The sequence below is a fragment of the Corapipo altera genome, unplaced genomic scaffold (genome assembly GCF_003945725.1).
Source record: "Corapipo altera isolate COAL_440 unplaced genomic scaffold, ASM394572v1 48b, whole genome shotgun sequence".
NCBI classification, from domain to species: domain Eukaryota; kingdom Metazoa; phylum Chordata; class Aves; order Passeriformes; family Pipridae; genus Corapipo; species Corapipo altera.
In genome coordinates, this window is record NW_020884884.1 from 15,120,252 (window position 1) to 15,142,009 (window position 21,758).

The 21,758-nt window shown below is 39.9% G+C and overlaps 1 protein-coding gene across 1 annotated transcript in view; it reads right to left on the bottom strand.

Annotated features, from left to right (window-relative positions):
* Nucleotides 1-18,803: 18,803 nt before the first annotated feature.
* Nucleotides 18,804-21,758, bottom strand: part of TTC27 (tetratricopeptide repeat domain 27) — a 123,447-nt gene continuing 120,492 nt past the window's right edge. Inside the window, exon 20 of the mRNA XM_027641652.1 lies at nt 18,804-19,592. Within this exon, the coding sequence (XP_027497453.1) occupies nt 19,470-19,592 (123 nt within the window). The 3' untranslated portion in view covers nt 18,804-19,469. The remainder of the gene's footprint in view (nt 19,593-21,758) is intronic.

Consider the following 21,758-nt stretch of genomic DNA (forward strand, 5'->3'; position numbering starts at 1 on the left):
GGGCTGCCAATTTTTCTGGGAGATGCCATGGGAGATGGTGTCAAAGGCTTGCTGAACTCCAGGTAACTACATCCACAGCCTTTCCCTCATCCACCAGCTGGGTCACCTGGTCATAAAAGGAGATCAGGTTGACCAGGCAGGACCTGTCTTTCCTAAACCCATGCTGGCTGAGTCTGATCCCTTGGTTGTCCTGCAGATCCCTTGGTTGTCCTGTAGTAAAAAAAAAAAAAAAAAAGGGAAAAAAGCAGGGCTCAAGCACTGTGTCAGAGTACAGATGTGTCACCCAGTCCTTAATTTATGGGGCACCTTTCCTATTATGTGAGAGTGACATAAAACACATCAACCTAGAAGCATTTATCTCCCTAAAATACTAGAAAAAGCCTAGCATACCAAGGGACCTGTTTCCCCTTCTCCCCCCTCCAAAAAAGAAAAAAAGTGGGCATGAGAAGAGAGATGGAAGAGACTGGGATTGTCCTCCATGACCCTATGTGCCTTCCTGAACATGCAGATGGCAGAGCAGGGTACTTCAGCTAGAAGGGGCAAAGCATAGCCAGGGAAAGGGTGTGGTGAGAACCAGGCATGCTCAGTAGTTTATTATTTCTAAAATGTATAGGAAATCCCAGCTGTTGGCAGCCTGCCTGTGCAAGTCACACCTCGTCACCCTTTCTGTGCAGACAGAAAAGAAAGAAGAAGAGCAGCTAAATAAGATCTCTCTGTGGATTCGGCCACTGGTCCACCTGGTAGCCACCAGTCAGGGATATACTGAGATGTAATGTTTGAGTACCTGCTTTGCTTTGACTGTGGGCTAGAGATTTCTGCTTCACTCTTAAACTGAGGAATAGTTGTTGGCCTAAGTACTGGAATAGCAAATGCTGCTAGGACTGTGAAACACATAGAAAGGCTAGATGACTTCCCCTTCTCAGCATGGGAAAGAACTCAGCTGAAGTACTCTGCCCCATTTGGACTCTGCACTTCACAGATGGAGCCAAGTGGAGATAGCCTTGAGGGGAACAGTGGAAACTAATCTGAGGTCCAGAAAATCTGACATAGAAGGAAAGACTGAATAAACAGTTGTTTAGAGAAAAGGATTGAGAAGATACTTGATAACAGTCTTCAGTGTATAAGGCTGCAAAAAGAAAAAGAACAAACTGTTAACCAGGTCCAGTGTGGACAGGATGAGAAGTAATATGCTTGATTTGCAGCATGAGAAATTTGGGGCAAATGAGTCCTCTAAGAAAGAAGAAAATAAAACACTGGCAAGTTTGTCTGGAGAGCTCATTATGGGTGGTATTTAAGAACAGATCAGACAAATCTCTATGACAAGAGATGTTGGTTTAACTGATCCTTACTTGGGATAGGGAGTGGACTTCATAACTTTTCTGAAAAAAGTTTGAGAAAAGCTCAAGAAAAGTCTAAATGAGATAAGCTGTGTGTCATGGTCACACTACAGACCCTGAGACATCACATGTGACTGAAGGTCAGTAAGGACTGTGCCATACTGAAAGGCCAAATGGATTCCTTGGCACTTCAGAGGAGGACTCTGGGTACTTCTTTCAGGCCATATTGTGTGTGAAACACTACCTACTGACACTCACTTCCCTTTGCCATTTCCAAGTAACTTCTGCTTATCTGGGAACTGATTCAGAAGACAGTCTTTCAATCATTGTTAGGGCCTCACTTGGCCTCCTTTCACATGAGGGAGAAAGGGGTCTAGGAAAAGAAGTTGTACCCTCGCAACAGTTGTTAGAAATCACAGCTTTTTTGTGTGAGTCAGTAGAAATCCCTTAAATCTGCTTAAGTTTTGGATCAACAAGGACCCGGAGCATCTCTACAGTAAGCAGAGCCCTGGGGTGGGAAACAGCCTGTTTCTAAGATAAGTTAAAAAAAGAGAACTAAAGAGAGCCATATACACGCACCCCCTGTATATGCAAAGGGGCCAAGAGCCTTCTGGCCACCTTCACCTCAGGTAAATCCCCTTCTCCAATCAGCCCAAAGACAGCAGGAATCCTTCCAGGAAGGGTTGCCATCCTTTTCTTCCTGCTGACCAGACAATGTCCTCACCCTTATTCAGCTCTGCAGGAAGCACATTCTGGTGAGTGCTGCAGTTTAAGGAATGCAGGCATGTTAATTATTAGAGCTTCAAAAGATACGAGTTCCAGTGGGCTGGATTCCAGAGCTCTGAATGAAATGAAAACCTTGTCTTGATCTTCCTTGGCCCACAGCTTGGGTTGTTAGTGGAAAAAAAATTGACTACACACAGAAGATGGTTTACCAGTACAAAACAATAGTACACAGCTTTGGGAATATGGGGACATTTTAAAGCAGGAGCTGTTGTTGGGCAACCTGCCTTATACAGGTTTACTCTTCACTGTTGTTAAGAAATTCCACAGGAGAATTTCAGTGTAATGTTTACTCTGGTCTCCTTTAAAACAAATGTAAGCACATCACCCCCTTCTCTACTGTTTATTTGGAGTTCACATTTCAGGTCCCGTGCTGTGACCACATTATATAATGGGTGCCATTGAGATTCTGAATGCCATAAGCAAAAAAGAATCACTTAAAAATATATCAGAGTTTCTCTGTCTGTAGTTTCTCATCATTCCCCACTGTAGTTTCTTGCTGTTTCTCCCCTTTTGCAGAAGAGTATGCAAAGCTGTTATTCTGCTGCTTGCCTCATCTCTGTCTGAGGAAGCCTGTGAGAGAAGCAAAAAACCTATGAGATATGATCATCCTCTCTCTTCTGAAAAGCTGTGATTCTAGGTATTGGAGGTAAGAAGAGTAGCACAAATATTTCTCCAGGACATATGTCTCCAGGACAGTAGTTCAAAATTTGGCCTGTCTTGCCCAAGATCCTACTGTAATACACATGGACAAAATAAGCTTGTTTAGATTATGATTAAGTATCAGATGGCTTACCTAGTAAAACATGGGATCAGAGAGTATCTAAAAGAAATATGAGGTGTCTGCACAGAGGAAAGGAAGAACTGCACTTCTTACCTCACTGATTATGACTAACTCGCAAGAGATCACTAGCACCCAAAAAAGGCAGGATTTTCTGTGAGTGGGCAAAAGAAAACATAGTGGGAGGTCCCTCTGGGATCTATAAAAACCATGCATACTACGCTCTCAATAAGTTCCAAAAACATCAGTGATGAAAAATTGCATTTCAATATAGCTAAGAATTCAAATACTATAAAAGCACCATTAAAATGTACATTTGTATTGCATCACTGAGGCAAAGCATCAAAGGATACATGCTAGAGTTTTACTTCACTGACTTTAATATAGGCGTTGCTATATTCTGGCTGCTCTAGGACTACCTCTTTATGACTTTGCCTTTACTATCCAAATATATACATGAAGTGCTCAAAGTTGTTTTAGTGGACTGCACTGAAGAATATCTTTCTTAAAACAATAATAGTGCATACTTGGTATTTTACCTACATACTTGGATAATTACCTACACAACTATAAATGACCGTGCAGTTGTGAAAACTAAAAAATTTGACTCAACATTTACCAGTGCAGGCTTTTACACTAGGGCTGAAATGGAAATCTTCTGTTCTAAAGTGCAGAACTATGAAATCTGGATTAAACAGCATAGCTAATCAAAAACTGATGGTGGTAGTTGTGTGGACTCACCAAAATAAAAGGACAAAACCGCAATTCTGGAAGCATACTACACATCAGCTGTTGTGCACACAACATTGAAAACCTGTAAATAAATCATCAAATCTGCCGTCTCTTATGGGAAAAAGTTTGAACAAGGGTTTTCAAGCACACAAAATATTTCTGATAGTCATTGCAGTACTGCATCCTGAAATACACAAGTTATTTGCAGCAGAATTTCCTACAAAATTGGAGCCTATGTGATCACTCATTGTGTTCACTTGTGTATTCGTTCCATCAATTTCTTAATGATATGTCCAACCAGCTTCTAACACTGGTAGACTTGTGCAAGAAAGCTGAATTCCTCCTCCTTTTTTTCCTGAAAATAGACAGATGGGTAGAGATGCTATCAGAATCCTGGCTCTGAGAAAACTTGCAGTTGTGAGTTCAAGATATGAGAGAAGCCTCATGGGAGAAAGTCCTTATATAAACACCCCACTGATGGGAAAAGCTTCGCCTGGGGCTCACATCCTCTTAGATAGTGAAAGTCAATCACCCATGAGACAAAAAACTATAGGAAACCAGGCTTCATTAGCTCTGCTGCCACAAAATTACTTGTTTAACAAAATGGCTATTCCAGGATTTCTGAAAAAAGCACTACACTGTAGGCATGTACAAGCCTGGGGTTTTTTTTCCTTTTTAACTAAGTACTTCTCTTTATTAAGCTATAAATTATGTACCTAACTCACCAAAACACACAGTCTCACTGCCATAAATAGGAAGACAAACTAGTGACCTACGAAGCACATGAGAGTTGAGCAAATGTTTGCACAACGAAACCATGACACAAATCTGAGAACAACGAAGAACGAACAATTTAAACTACCTGTCTTCTTTGCCAATACATTATGTCTGATTTTTATCAAGCAAATCTTTAGAAGAACATAGAGAGAGAGAAAAAAAAAAAACCAAATCAAGCTATTCAGAATTTTCAGCAGAATATTGTGTCCTAAATTTTCAGTAGTGGTTTTGCATGCCAAAACATCTGAAACAAGATTAATAATCAGAGAGTAAATTTTGAAAATACAGGTTAAAACTCCCAAATCTATTTTGATATCTCATAGCTGGTCAACTCAGAAATGAGGCATACAAAATATTTAGTGATTTTAATTCTAACCAAGTGTTGTAAGGATACTTTTTTGCTTCTTGGAATTCTCACTTCGTTTGGGAGAAAAGGAATTTTTGTCACAAAAATCCCTGTGCATTCTTGATAGTAGGTACTTGTCAAACACTAAAGCGAGTTACAAAACTGTAATAATCTCTCCTTCAAATTCTGGATTTCATACGTACACACACACAAAATACCCTCAACATCATGGAAATCTTTTGCAATTGTGATTGCAGCAGCATTCACAAAAGCAACTTGGAGACTTTGGCCAGGGTCAAAGAATTGAATCTTTTGTGCTTTCCAGCATCATCAGTCTGAAAAAGTAAGGCTGAGCACCTTTCTTCCCTGGTGGTCTGTTAGTATGGATATATACTAGTTTACATTTTTCAGATCTGCTTCAGGAAGCAGGCTACAGACTTCAAAGAAAAACAACAACCTAAATTCACTTCAAACCTAGTGGACAACAACCATAAACCTCATGGGGCTCTGGCTCAAAAGCCTCAGAAAATGGGGAGGGTGAATGTGGCCACAGTCCCATACATGAAATACGCATGAGAGATCCATCCACTGGCTCTGGAGAGCAATTGATTCAAGGATTTACTAATTCTCTCACACCTCCCATGATTGAACTTACTTTTTCTTACTTCCTCATCTCTTTCTTATTTTTTTCAATTTTCTTTGCAAAGAAAGTGTAGTCTGTGAAGGGCTGCGGTCATGCAAATATGGATCAAAATAAGTTCCTTAGTTTAGTCCCTTGTCTGTATTGTTCCAAGTTAGTAGGCTGACAGGAAAACACTTCTTGGCAGCAGCCAGATCAAAACTTGTATAGATTAATATTTTCCTTACCCTTCTTAAGCCTTACTTAAGTCTTTCTCTTTACTGTTTTAAATACTCTTTGTTTCCTCCATCCCTTTTTAAGTAATGTCCCCATAATCTTTCTCTTTGCACCTTAAAAGTTGATTCAGTTCTCTATCTCACCATTTCATGCTTATTCCCTACTATGGAACCTGTTCTATCACAACTTCTTCGTATCTAATTTTCAGTCCTCTCCACCCGGGTTTTAAGTGACTGGAGCAACAACAAAAGGCAGGAGGTAACTGAGCATCAGACGAGCTAGAAGAAACACTGATATTTAGAAGATAATAAGCATCCTCTAATAAAGAAATGCCTGCTCATTTTTTCTAGCTTGGCATGTTATAACTCTTCTCTGCCTCACAGAATGCCCCAGAAGCAAGTTTCCATGTCTTATGCAGAGCTTACTCACATCACTTTAATTAAATGCAATTTTGCATTTAGTGGTGATGTTTAGATAGAGGATTTTATCATGGGTCTCTTGAATCCCAGACAATTACCGATTTTTAGATGATATATACATATGTCTCTCCAGTGTTTATAGATCATTCGTCAAGCCATTTGTCATTATTTTGTATTTTTTTCTTCTCCTAGTATCTTCAGTGAATTTCACTGATATGTTCCCAAGTCAATCTTGGTTGAGTCACCGGCCCTGGATATATTTAATAGATGTGCAGACAGGGCACTTAAGGACATGATTTAGTGATGGACTTGGCAGTGCTTGATTAATGGATGGAGTTGATGATCTTAAGGGTCTTTTCCAACCTAAATGATTCTGTGATTCTAAATGACTAACACCAGAATTCTCACCAGCAAAACTCTGTGACACCCAAGATTTATTATTCTAAGTCCCTTCACTGATTTTTAAACCATGTTGATACATACCTTTAAGCTGATTTCAAAATTTGTAAACTGCATATTTCATGGTCCTCCACTGATTTAGTCATTATGTTAAAATAACATTGCCAAATGTGACAAGGTCTGTTAGTGACATAAAAAAAGGACTATGACTGGAATGGAAACAGTTATATGTAGGCACATGTTCATTGAAAAGAGAAGTGATCTGTAAGAGTCAGGCATCCTGTGAAACACGAAATAAGGGGGTAAGTGTTCCAATGCAGATATCTGATCCTGCACATTCCAGGCTATCTGGGACCTTGATCCTGTGTTCCCCTCCCTCCCTCCCATCTCTGTAAATAACATTTCTGAATATGAACCGTACTGCATCTGGCACAGGACTGCTCATGCCAAGCTGACTACACCCTTCTCCTGGGGTGTAAGGTCAGGAATCATGATAAAGGCAGTAATATAGGAATTTCACACCTTATAAAATGATTCTTTACAAGTAATAGCAGCGATTACTCAAAAAACATCTCAGAAAAAAAGTTAATTAGATATGCAGACACAGTAATTAGGCTGTAGCCACTACCAGTTACCTCTTTACCCAGCAGCCTGTGTCTTTCTTTTTTATTTTGCTTCTTTTTCTCCGAGGAAGCTTAAGCCCCTGCAATCTAACGGAGAGGAGAAACATCATTTAAATACTCTGCCCCAGCAGCACAAAGCCCTGATTCAGATCCTTTCCTTACTCCCAAGGAAGAAACAAGCCAAGAGGGTGCCTTGTGGGGTATATTTATTTTGCTTACTAGCTTGAGGCTAGTCAGATTTGGAGACTATCCAAACTATTCAGTCTCGTAGCCCTCCCTTATGCAATTGCTCTGAGCTTAATCCCACTGGGAGTGGGCTGTCGGAAGACATTCAGCACTTGTGAGCCTCTGTGTCTGTTCAGTGTGCGGTCTGGATGGCCAACCACACAGAGACACCATCTGGGAAGAGGTGAAGAGCAGCTTCCCCAGTCAGTCTGTTCCAGCCAAGTAGAGATCAAGGGCAGGTGATCTGCAGCACACACACTGCTCGGTCACACTTCAAGCCTGGAACTGCCACTTCTCATCTGAGATGCAGGGACCCTGATGTAACAAAAAACCTGCTGTTGCACCACTGGGCCACATTGTGTTTCTTTCCACTGTACTTAAAGCAGGAAGTCAACTGTTTTCTATCTTCCCATACAGCTGCTCATCCCCAACGCGTGGTCACAAACAACACGTGCAAACTCCTTGTATCTCTGCAAACATGTGTGCACCACACACTGAAGTACAGTGATTCTCACTGGGTGCCACCAGCTGTGCAATGTTGGACAGGGTAGGTTTTACACGCCATGAACTAATCTCTTTCCCTCAGTCTTTTGGCAACTTAAGGGCTCAGGCTTTCTACATTTAGAAAATTCTCTCTAAAGCTTAAAACTCCACAAAGGGACTTTCCAGACCCTTCAGAGGTATTGGAAACAGCAACACCATGTGTCCTCCTCCACTCTCACCAGTGACATATTTAGGAGTTCCTCTGGGCTCGTCTTAAAAATACCCAGAGCACAAAAATAAGTCATGCCTGAAGGTCAGTTAAAATGAAATCTTCCAAATGGTGTTGAAAGTGCCCCACTAGATGCAGCTAAGAGTAGGGGCTGGGATTTATTTCCCAACACCTTTCATATAGCTCAGTCAGTACTTGTGCCAATATCAAGGGGGGAAATATTCCAGAGGGTCAAATTTTTCAGATCTCTTCCTCTCTGGGTAGGGTCGTGGACAGATTGACTGAAACGGTGGCAGCATGCCTAGCACAAGGTTGTGCTCCATGACCAGGAATCCATAAAATGGGGTTACACAAAAAAACAGCTACACCTTCCTTTGCCAGTCAGCCACAGGATGGATCCAGCTGCTGTTAAATTTACAGGTTCTTCACAAAGAAGACAGTTATGGTCTGGCTGCCCCACCAGTGCTGTCAGCTGTAGCTGGAATATAGCACATAGGGGACTGCAGACATGCACGAATTTCAGATTTCCATTTCTTCCTATGAATTAAATCCTTTTACAGTTATATCTGAGCTGTTAATATTTGTTCTGTGCAGCTGCAAGAGGCTTCTTTGACTACATATAGAAGTTACATCTGCTATATTCACCATCTGCCATATTCTCAGGAAAGTGTAATATGTAAAAATAACATTAAGGTGGAGATAGAAGCTGACTAAATGAAAGCAGAAGATTAAAATCCTTGTCTTGGGGCAGAAGAAGGTAATTAATTTTAGTGGTTACTGCTCACTTGCAAGTTTGATTATTTTATGGTTCCCATCTCTTTACACTTTCCTATTTAATTATTCTCCCTTATCAGTCATTTGAAGACCAAGACCTTCAATGCTGGCTTAATTCAGTCTTGTCCTCTTTAATGTTTTCTTGTCAAGACTGCTGTTATCTACTGCTTCTTCCATCTGTGGCTTTTTTGTCCTGCCAAGGCAACAAGCTTTTCTTTGTCAACTCCCCAAGGTCACTTCTGGGACATCTTCCATATGTGTAACTAGATCTAAATCCAATGGCCCTAAGGTCACCTGCAAAGCTCTTTGCCTTTTACAAGGCCTTACCTCACATCTCTTCTAGCTGCTCACAGAGGATCACAATAACTTGTACATAAAATAAATGTGCTAGAAACTGATGTTCTTATTTCTCTGCCTATTTGGCAATCCTTGGGCTGTGGTTTTCCTGGAGGAGGAACTGTATTCTTCAGCTGTGTCTAGACTGGTCAAACTAATAGTGTCTGAGCACAGGCCTACCACAGTCACCCACCCTGCTGAATTGGTAGCACAGCCTCTGGTATGGTTTTAGCTGAGCCCAGCTAACTCTCTTCCTAGCATTATGTGGGCACAGTTCAAGTTTGGACATTAAGATGGGCCATGGACTGTTCTCAATAGGCAGTCGAGTCCAATGTTGTTTGGGAGAGAAAATTGTTTATCTGTATGGACATGAGCTCTGCCATGGAGCAGGCTGACATCCCACCAGACATTACTGTAAATCGCAGTTCTTGCAACAGGGACTGCCTAGGATGTGTGCAGTGCCCATCCCCTGGGGATCTCAGCCATGACTGAGATCTCAGCTTGCTGCCTGAACCTCAATCACTAAACAATGACCATAATTTCCCATTTCTAAGATTTTATGAGTGCATAAGAAAGTACATATGAAAATTTTTGGCTTTTTTTCTTCCTCACATTACTTGAGTGTCCCTTTCTTAAGGCACAGAGACACCTCACTTTATGTTTCATGGAGAAAACCCAATTCCAATCTCCCTTTTATTTGACACAAGACAAGAGAAAGGATAGAAGTCTCTGCACTCCCATTCTCCTCGAGCCATCTGCACTACCTTTGCTGACTCAAGGGTTAACAGGGAGTAATCAAGTCTGTCAGGGGCTTTCTATACTAATCCTGCCTGTGTAACCTGTGGGTTTCTCATAAGGGACCATGTTGGAGCAGTGGGGCCTGGAGGGAGCCTGACTCTAGAAGAGCTGTGCTGCAGAAGAAAGGAGGGTTCTGGGAATGTACCAAACCTCTCAAGGAGCATCCTGAAGACAAGACAGCTGTAAATGAGTTGCAACAGAGGAAATTAATGCTTGAGGTGGTGACTGAAGGCAAGGAATAAGCAACAGAACCAGCAGCTGAAGAACTTGCACTACTCAGAGGGCCTCTCCATGTCTCTGGAGGGAACAGGGTGTCAAAGATCCCTCCAGAGATACCCCTCTGGAGATAAAGCTGTTATTTCTTCCTATGAGGCCCCTCTTGGAGTCCAGGGAGGAGAAGATAAATAGGAAATTGGGAGGTTATTATTTGTCTCTTATGGGTCCTTAGAAAGGATAATTTGTTGGCAAAAGCCACAGGTAAGAAAGGAGCACACAAAAGCAAGAATGCTTGTGTGTGTCCCCCTGCTGTCAAAAACACACTCTTACAGCCCTATGCCTTCTTGGGCCAAGCATCAAGGGCTGGAAAGTCTTCTTCCTTGCACGCCTCTGACAATAGCTCATGGAGGTTTTGCTGCTACAAGGAAAGTGTGTGCATATTCTTATCTAGATTTTGGTTTTAAATGAGAAAAAAAAAATCAGAAGAGTAATTCAAATCTTTCTTAACTTGGATTCTTAGTCAAAGCATTGCTATAGCATACTTTCTAACCACTGGCACAGAACTGAGCCCTGAGATCTTCTAACCACCATTTCTTAAACACTCCCATCCCCTGGCTGCAATACAGTCAATATTTGGGAGGAAAATTTAAAAAACAATGTTATACTCATGCCCTCATTCTGCCACAATTAAGCACCATTTCCAGAGATGTGCTGAGATCATTTGATGGTATTAAGTGCAAACAAAATTTATAAAGACATATTAGCATCATTTGCCTTTAAAAGGCACAAAACCACACACATACATGCACTCGTACATGCACAATTTTGCCAAGCATTACAGCCAAAGTTATTTTTAAGCTTCTGTCAAATAGTCTCAGCACGACTGTTGTGAGGATTTTATGTTTAAGATGTCTAGTAATATTTCAGATATCTTCCTCTTAAATATCTAATTTTTATTTTCAATTATTTTTCCAAACAGGTTTTGAAATATTCACAAAGACCAAACATTAAATCTTGCAGAAGGGTACATTTAAGGTCTGATAACACCATGTTTAAGTGAAGAAACATTACTTTTTCAGGGATGCTGCTCTTGCTACTGTGCTGGGGTTCGCCCTGATAAATCTACACACACAGTGGTAACTTTTCTCTACCGCATCCAACAAGAATATGCAAACAAGTCAGGCTCACATGCAGAACAAGTTATGAGAGCTACTGTTTTAAACTGTGAGGCCTCAGTTTAGGAAGTATTCTTTTTACTACAAGTCCTGAAGCGAGTAGAAAGTCTGTTTCACTGAGTTTCTCAGGGGAAGTTCATGGCCTCTGTGTTTGACAGATCAGAATAACACTGCTGCTCCATTCCTGAAGTGCTAATGCAATATTTTCACTAGAACTCTCGCAGAGAGAGTCTAAAGAAAAAAAAAACCCACCCTAGATTAAATTTCAGTGACAATAAATCAAAGCATGAATGCCTAAACCAACTCAAATGTAACTGCTTTTGTGCATAGATATTACCTTGCCATCCCATAATACAAACCCCATTTGTTTTCACTGATGTAGAACCTTGTTGTAGAAGTGTCATTCTAGCAAGAAGCAGCATCAGGGAGGATATCAGGTTTTCCTTTGGATTTGTTTCTTGGAAGGTGAACATATCTGCACTATAAACAAAACACACACAGGCAGTATGTGACAACATATCCTAGTTGTATTCACTGTTGTCACAGCAAGCTACCTCCATTGCCTTCCCAATACTTTCGCAAGGAACTAGACCTGTATGAAAAAAAAAGATTTGCAATATGCAAAATAATTTCTAGTACGAATAGATGAGAAAATGTCCGGAAAATATATAAACATCTTCCAAAGTTCCTCAGCTCAGCTCCCCAAGCCTCCACAGGCAGCATCAAACTGACCACTCAGCTGAGGGCATTGCCAGCAAAACAATATAGGGTTCAACTGCTTTTAGAAAAAAAATTGCAGAACTTTGCTTTTAGAAGCCAAACCAACAAACAAACCACCCCACCATGGTAAGAGTGATGCTCACAAAACTGACATCTTTTCCACTCAGTTAAACCTCATGGAAATAATAAAACCTTAAACAGAAACTCTAAAATTTTGCCTTGGGCAGAATGCTTGAAAGAGTAGAAATCCAAAGATCCCATGACATCCACAAGAGACTTGATTATAGTCAGTGATAGTATGCAGCAGGCACTCAAACACTGCAGTAACAGGTGGGAGCATTCACATGCAGGAATAATAAACCAGAAAAAAACCTCCAGAGTCCCAGACATGTCACCTTGTGTAGCAGAATATTCCAGATTGCTTTGCTTTGCTTTGCCTTGAGGTGGAGGGAGGACCACTACAAGCAAGAGATGTGTGTGTGCCTTACTTGTGTGTTCTTTCATACATACATGTAAGAGTAGTCTGAAAGTTAGGCAGTTGGTGTCAGCCATTCAAAGTAGAAAACTCTTGGTGTTGTGCAAGACAGTGAGGCACTTATAAGAGTATAACAGACACAAGATACCAAGGAAACAGGATAAGTAAAGGCTTAACTTCAGGAGACTGAATCTTTGTCCAAGATGTTCAGGAAACTTGGAAAAATCCTACTGACCTCAGTGCCAATCCTCCTGATTAATAGTTTGCCAAAAGTTTGCTATAGTTCTGATTAGAAACATATCAGAATCTAAACTATATTTGACAATTCTTTCTGCAGTAGAACAGCATGTAGAGCAGTAGTGAGTATCTCACTGCCTGTGCCATCTCTTTCTGAATAGTGTCACAACTCTGCGTGTTCTCAGTCCTATAATTGTTTTATTTCATTTTATGGCCCTCACTCCTTAAATTGCTTCCTAGGCCATTTCCTTTTTTTCCCCTCCCTCCATTAATTTATACAGGACTCAGTCTGAAGTTCTATTTGAAACTATATAAGTTATTTTACATTAATTCTTTACAACTTGCTTTGTTCGCCTATCTGCTTTTTTAGAGATTACTATAGTACTAAAAGCCCTTGAGAAATACAGATCAAATGCAAGACCTACTTCAGCTACAAAAAAACTGCTCTGCTTAGCCTAATAGTAAGTTAAGGTTACAAAAATTATCTTTGGTTTCAGTAGCTTGTCAAGCTTTTGAACTTCTCGTGACTGCAAACAGAAAATGCAGACTGTATGAGTCCGTGTTCACAATGCCTGGCTTTAGGATTGCATAGAATTTACAGTCAAATTACAAACCTCTAAAAATAGGAGGTGATACCATTGACAAAAGCAAAATCTGAACCTTGCAAGATGGACTGCTACAAATAAAACAAGTAAAAAAATTGTAGGTATGGCTGGAGCATTCCCAAACAGACACAATCCCTCAGACCATCTGGGCTGTTAAAAGCCCTACAGCACACTGGTCTTTGTGCCTTTGATACTTTTAATTTTGGGCTATTGCCAAACTGTGACTTACTTTTGCTCTCCAGCTGCATCTGTTACTTCTGGTTGGTCTGTCATCTCTCTCTGGCAATGTAGTAGTTGGGCCTGGTTATTTATGGCTCCAACTTTTGCTCAAGGAAAGACTTGTGCCTTCCTGCCTGACAACTAGTGCTAATCGTTTTTTCCTTGTTTCAGCAGTTCCACAGGGACCATCATCCGTCTCTGGGCTCCTGTTCTCCCTCTACAGTCTCAGTTTTCTGGCAAACACTCATGGTGCTCCTTACCCCCACTAAACACAAAGATCCTTACACTCTGCCTCATCCCCAAGAGGCTCAGCCAAGACAGAGGGGAAAAATGCCCTTTTCCCACTCCTTAAAGTAGCTCATCTCACTACAAATTATATTTTTCATGCTGCTGCTAACTACTCTCCACATTAATTGCAACTTTAAGGTCCTTCCTAGTATCTTTCCTATCAAGAACTCATAGAGAAATCTTACAGAAGCAGGGAAAAGAGGTTACAGGGAGGGGACGATGGGGTAGTACTATAGGAAATGGACAAAATGAAATTGCTGTGAGGCAGAGGCACACAAAGAACTATAAAAATTAAGGTTGCTTTTCCAGGGACCAAAAGTCACAAAAGTGGCAGAAAGCTGAGAGATCACATAAAGATGGGCAAGTCAACTCTGTGCAAGAAAAGCTGGAGAAAGAAACACAAAGGTAGTTTCCAGATTGCAAGATCACCATTCCATCAAGCAGAAACCGAAAACTTTTCCTAAGGAGGAAAAGATGCTTGGAAGGGTATGGAATGATTGCACATAACATGTAAAGAATATAATGCTCTTTTAGAGATGACAGAGGAAAAGAGTGGAATTGCATGGGTTAAATTCTAAATGTGACTTGAAAAATTTAGCTGTTTCACTTCAGCAGTGATGTCATTAATAGCCTAACTTCCAGTTTTGAAGACTGTCATGCTGTTAATCCCAGTTTTCCATTGCATGACTCTTGGCTGGTATTTCTTTGCCTGGTTCATTACACTGATTTTTGGCCAAGAACGCTTGTAGTTGAATCACAGGTCACTGAGGTTTAAAATAAATAGGAAAAAAAAATTGAGAAGGGATATGTGACTTCACTAGTGATTAAAAGGTTCTTGGTGTGTTCTGAGAAAACATTCAGGTCAGAGTAAACTGGAAACAGGAAAATGGACATTCATACTAAGGTTAACTTGGAAAACAGTTCTAGACAGAAAGCGTTATTTATCACAGATTTTTTTAATCCTAAAATGCTGTGCTTTTGTAGAGACTCATTTTAGGCTGAGATCAGTACTAGTGGATTAAATTTGTCATATGTCTTTCATCAGTAGAGAAATGCAGTGATTACTTGACTTGACCCTACATGGCATCCTTGCCTTGCTCAGTGAAGACAACCTGAATCCCCAAACTTAACTTTTCTTGCCTTAACAATAAAATCAAACATGCAAAAGAAGCAAGTAAAAGGACAAATGCTACAAAAATAGTAAACCAAACCAACCCGAAATGTCCAACAATACAGCTGCTGTTCTGTGATGGTTTTGTTCATTTAAAGAGCCAAAACAAATCTACTTTAGACATAATATATAAGCTGCTCCTAAGAGCAAGGTTATCTCCATTTTCAGTGAGAAATTCTAACAATATGATATTAAGGGTTATCAATTTTCAACTCATTTGCTGAAAACCAAGTGCTGTCACTAATAATGATTAGACCTTGATCTTTGAAGGATGCTAAGTTAAAAAAAGAATCCTGTGTTACTACATCCAGCCCATAAAGGATTACTCTTTTATTAGCGTAGCTGAAGGATTAGTAGAAATGTTTGTCTAATGAATACAGCTACTATATTTGAGCACATGCCTGAATAAGCTACTGGTCGATTGAAACCTATCTATTTATAAGTACTCCTGAATGGTGCAAAAACTATCTGTACTGAAGTATTACAATGGTTTTTGCATAACTGTAAATATTTTATTGCCATTCATGTAGTGAAATTAACCTCATTTGCCAGTCTTATATCTGAAACCTATCATGTAAAATGTACAGGAATGACTTTCCTACATCTAGCCTGATTTCCAGTCTCTGTAATGCATACAGGTTTCATGGAGAGGTACCTTTCTGTAAATGTACCTCTTACACCTTCAGAATTAACAGCTGTTTCTATGACAGACACAAGATTCTACATATGTGTATATGTTCATGTTTATACATGTATACACATAGACACACATATATATGCACAATAAAAACAAAAAAAATCAAATTAATTTATTGAAATAATTTTTGAAACACAAAGTACTTAGTTTGAGTAATCACACTGAAAACAACTCCATACAGTTGATGGCAATTTTTTCTCTTTAGAGTAAGATTTTTCCTATCAAATTCCAGTTTCTTTTTAAGTTCAGAGTACCCAAATTGCGTATCCTATCAGCTGTTACCTTTTCCCTATTTTGTACGCACTTCTGATATAGAGCTCTTCATGAATGCAGATGAAGAAAAATTAGGTACTTGTATATTATTTTAACTTGCATTACTCTGGAAATAGCATTAGTTTGTTTAGCTTCCCTTTAACCCTGAAATACATCATGTCCATCTGTACTGTCAGTCATGCAGTCACTGATATTAAGACAGAAATACTGAACAGAAGAGCTAAGCCAAATAATTTCAAAGGGACTTTACAGCTTCTCAGGCAGTAGTGCTCCAGAGTAGGATAAAATTAATACCTGGTTTTTTTCTGTCTTATTTATTTCAAAAACAAGAGGCGTAGTTTCAACCAATGTATGTACACATCCAAAAGCTGAACTTGTAAATGTGTCCTCTGTACTTGATATAAACCATACACCATTTTTAGATCTGTAAAATTATTCAAAGTTTTATTTCTTTCCAAAGTACTTTTGGTACAGAGCACTGCTTGAATGATGGGATGAGAGCTGCCTGCCTTTCTGAACGTACCAGTCAGTGTGGTGAAAGGAACATCAAGGACAATGTGACATGGAACACATTTACTGGCATGTATTCAGGATGACCTGCCTGAGTCAGTGTGGCCCCATGGGCCCTAAGAACATTCACTTCTGCTAATGAGTAATGTCCCAACCCAAAAAACCTTTCAGCACCACACCCAGCCCAACACAACTCCCTCTGGGTGAATCAGAGGGATTCTGATTCTAACCACCAGGGGTTCTAACCACCAGGGGTTCTAACCACCAGGGGCTGAAAATATGTCATAGGTTGAACCATATTAGGTCAAAGACATAATAACAAACCCTATTTGACCACAGAAATAAATTCTTTTTTATACATCATACTTCCTGGCTTTATACTCATCTTCAAAACTCTGAGACACTTGCTTTCCCTGTCTGGGTTGGTAGAAGCTGAAAAATTCTAGACTTATCTGTTTTACCTCCATGTCACACCAAATTAGTTCCAATGGCAGACAGATGTCAAAATAGGTAAACTAAACTTAAAAAATCAAAGACAAAAAAGATTGGAAAGTACCTGAAGTTCTACTGAAGAAAGTGAACTATAAGCCATTCCTGCGAAATATTGCTTAATTGAGTCCATGCTACACTAAGCAATAATCGCTACCATGTGCTGTATATAGAGCACTTGAAAATAACATAGATATTACAGAGGTTTTTTGTAGACGTGACAACTATATCAGGAAAGGACTGTTCGGTTTTGCTAAACTCTGGATGATTCTGCAGTTGTCATGGGAGTGATCCAACTAAGATGACAGATGCTCCCCATAAAATGGAGATCTGAAAAGTCTGCAGTCTTTAGGAAATTTTCCTTCCTCTTTCAATACTAACCAGATTTTTTGACAGCCAGAACTTTTATAGAAACATTGTCTTCATGACAATGGTCTCCTGGAGCTATTCTGAACCAAATGCTGCTGCCATGAGCACAGAAAATTAATACCATACAAAACTGAGGTGGCTTTTGTTCTGTAAAGATTTAAAAGGCCTCTGTGATGATCTCCAAAGAAGCAGTATGGGCTCACTTTGTACCTGAGGAAGATGAAAATTACACCAATACAAAGAAAGAGATAGCAAGTACATACCTGGTAGAGAGATTTACATCAGGTGTTCAGCCTCATGGATGAAGTGCCTGAGATTTTCTGGCATCATTATCTGTTCTGAAAAGCCAGTCTCTTGAACAGTGAGTCGGCTCCTGCCTGTCCATCTTCCACACCATGTAATATTGCCTGTACATATTTAAATTGTGTATTTTTAAGTCTCTGCAGACATCTCCCCTCTATTACATTAATTATGACAGGAAAACTGATGTGCTGTCATAACAGTAGTCATCCCACTCTTCAGGAACACACTGTCTGTAGACAGTAGGTTTTACCTCTATTATGTGAAAAACAAAGTTGTTTACATTCCATGCATCTGCTAAGAGAGGGAGGTTCAAACGAGGAAAACATCTGTGCTGAGAAAACACACATACATAGTTTTAAATGATATTTTCTTTTTCTTAGTGAATAAGGTTAAGTCACATAAAAAAATAATTTGAAAAAGACGGTAGTGGTGGCAGCCTGTTGCAAAACTCTCTGCCTTTTTTTTTTCAGCTGTGGACCCATCACTGTACACACCAGCAAAATGGGAACAGCTAAAGAAATTCACTCTGCAAAAACTTTAATGCCTCCTCCCTTTCTGGGCCATTTCAATGAAGAGGTGTTTTGGAGCCAGCTGTCCTTCACTAGCAGGTAAACTTGTTGCTAAGATGGTAATTTCTGTGGGGATCTTATGTTTAAATACTGTCAGCAAATAATTTATTCTCCATTCTAAGAAGCTACACAGCTTTACAAAGTCGTCAAGATGGTTTCCCCCTCCATGCATCAAAATAATATGCATTTACTGGTGCTTCAAATCCAATTAATTGACTTTTCTCTTCAGGGAGCATATTCTTACCATTCAGTAACAGCCCATACCTGCCCAGACTGTGCAAATCCAGAATACAGATAACCATATTTTTGGAGACTGCATCATTCTTATGAAGGGAAGAGCAAGCTAAAACCATGTAAGTGAGGAAATTATTTCGCACAGGTTTCTGGAAAACTCTGAAAAAAATCCAATTTTAAGCAGAGTAGTAGCAAAGATGCTTAAAAATGAAACCATGTAAACCATCTAGATGAAAATAACTCACTCAGGTCTAGTCAGATGTAAATATTTTAGATTAGACTGCAGTTTCATTGCTGTGTCAGTGGGAAAATCCCCATGCCTATAAAAAGCCCAAATGAAGTCCCAGTCTATTGCTCATGGAACAAAAGTTATGTATATTTGAATAAACCAATACTGCTTCAAGTAATATGTTTGTAAATCCTAATGCAACAAACAGCCTGCTACTTTGACTGTATTACAAGAATAACAAAAAAGATTAAATTCTTGCTCTCAGGACCCCACTCCCACCCTGTAATTAATTAACACCAAATTAAACTGGAAAGTGTCGGGACAACTTACCGAGCCACCTCAGGCCCCAGCCCTGCCCACAGCGGGCAGTAAGCTGAGCTCAGCTCCCACCTCTGCTGAGGAGGGATGCTTCTCCATCCCTCCAGCCCAGCACCTTCCCTCCTCCCTCAGGGCAACCTGGGTGGGGTATCCCATGGCATCCCAGTGCCTGGATGAGATGCAGGCAGGTGGAACTAATCCTCCATAATTGCCTTACAAATACCAGTAGCTCTCTTCCAAAAAATCTAGGGCTGAGGAACCAAAACACGCAACTTTGTCAGACAGCATAGCCAGATGAGAAAGAATCTTAGGCAGACTGAACTCTGAAGAAAGCTGACCACAACAACAGCACTGTACAGAAAAATGTTTATTGCAAGTGTTGTTGCCTGAGAACTGCTACCATTTCATCAGCAAAAGCAGTGGCAAAAGAAACATGTCATTATTGTCCTCCTGTCATGAAATCTGGTCCATATGTCAGCACTGGTCTCTCAGCTGGTTGCTCAGTTCCTGAAGTTCAGCAATCATGTTGTCCATAGCTGCCACCTCATCAGCTATCTCACTGTGAACCTCATTACTTGTTACGTCTATGAAAAGTTGCTGCATGACAAAAAAAAAATACTTATAAGTACTTTATAAATAAATACTTTTAAAATATTCATACAGTTTCTCTATTTCAGTGTAGAGACAGAATACAGGAAGCTCATCACCACTATACTGCCTTTCTTATTTTTGCTAACTACAATGGCATCTCTCTCTAATAAAAGGCTATTTTGTGGCTAATTAACAGAAGGTGCACACACATACTCATATAGAGACCTGAAAGCTGTGTCACACATCTGATATTCTGCCAAAGGGGATGAATCCTCCTGTGGACACTGGGCTTCTGTTCTGACCTGACTGCCTATTGTAGGAAATGAATAAGATAGTTTTATTACAAGCAGGGGTTCCATGGTTGCCTCATGCGGAGTTACCTGGAGGTCATTTTATCTGGGGAGTTGGGGAGCCATTTTGTGGCCGAGGACTGGTGGGCTGCTTACTATTCTGCTTACAGTTACCTATTGCTGCTCACTGTTCTGCTACAGGGTTGCTTACAGTTACTTAGTGTTGCTTACAGTTACGTTGTGAAGGCGGCCAGAAAGTATGAAAGGCAGTAAGACCAGTCTGGGCTCACTGGGACCAAGGCTACTGCAAGACCAGAACCCGTCATTTGACTCAACTAATATTGAGGCTGCGTGAGGTATCACTCCACAAAAACATGGGGAAGGGGTGACACCCAAACATACATTTCCCCTTTATTATGTAAAGGTAGAGTGATTCAAACTTCATTTGACTACATTTGACTACATACAACAAAAAGCCTACATTTAGAGAGAAAAACAAACCAAGAAAACAAAAGTTGCTCTGGAGTACATCTGTACATCATTATATCATCAAAGCATAATGGGACAATAAAGATACGCATACACACAAAAATGTTCTTAAAAGGCTTGAACCAAGGTTTTCAATGTGCCCCAAAACAGTGTTGTCACCAAAGAAAGGAACATCTTACATAAAAATAGGAACATGTTTGCTACAAGTACAGAAACTCTTCTGACTTTCAGCCCCAAAATCTCACACTGGGAACATGAGAGAAAAATTTGGTTCTTTCCGGCTAAGACAGCTAAATAAATCAGCATAATATAATTATTTGTTCTGCTCCCCCCCCCCCCCCCCAAGTTAAAGACATCTATTCATCCAGACAGCCTGGGGAAGTTTCATGCACCACCATTCTTTGGGCTTCGTGCCCCATGTTTCCCCAAAACAGTACCTACATTTCATGCACTTAGGATACATCTCCATAATCTTTCTCTTTTTCACAGATCCCACCTGGATTTCACAACTCCAAATGCTGCATGGGGGCAAGGGCCACAGTATGTGGCTGCCCAGAAGGCTCTATATAGAAAGAAGCCCATGAACAACATATTTTTGAGTTGCAGACTGTGGATGCATTTGCCAGTCCGGCACACCACCAGAGCTCAAATGTCAAAGATGGAGAGCCCATGAAAGGCAAGAAGTCTGAGAAGCAACATTGTTTCACTTGTTAAAAAACCTACTGATTTGTTCCAATTGCATGCACTGACTACAATATTTTGGAATTTTATCTTTTAAAAGTTACTTTCACTGTTCTTTTATTTCTTCTGAAATCTTAACTAGTGAGTCTGCTCTTAGTCCATTTTTTAAGTGCTTTTCTCTATTAAAAGAAAAAATGAAAAAAAATCCCACACTCATATTGACTCACAGGGCAGCAAAAGGAGATGCTACAGTCAAGCTTGGACAGGCGTAAACAGTGCTAAACTGTTTGTTCATTGGAACTGACAGAACATGACTGAATTTTTGAACTACAACACACTTTGAAAATTCAATATGACTTCAAATTAAAAATACGATGGCATCTTGGAAGGGATACAAAAACAGTGAGGTCATATAAACAGCTTAATCTCTAACATGTCAGTTTTCTGAGAAGTACCATAGAACTTAGAGGCAGCATTATCTGCCAATAGTATAGATGTTCTCTTTATTAGTGCCTTCAGAAATTAAGAGTACAATTTACTAGACTCATGCATTCCTCATCTTTCAGATATTGCATGATCTTTCATAATATAAACTATCTATACTTGCATTCTTATAATTTATGTCACATAGTCTTGCTTTCTGCACAGTAATACTCAGTCTATGCACTTCAAAAAACCCCAAAATCAAAATATATTTTGTGAGTCACAACAA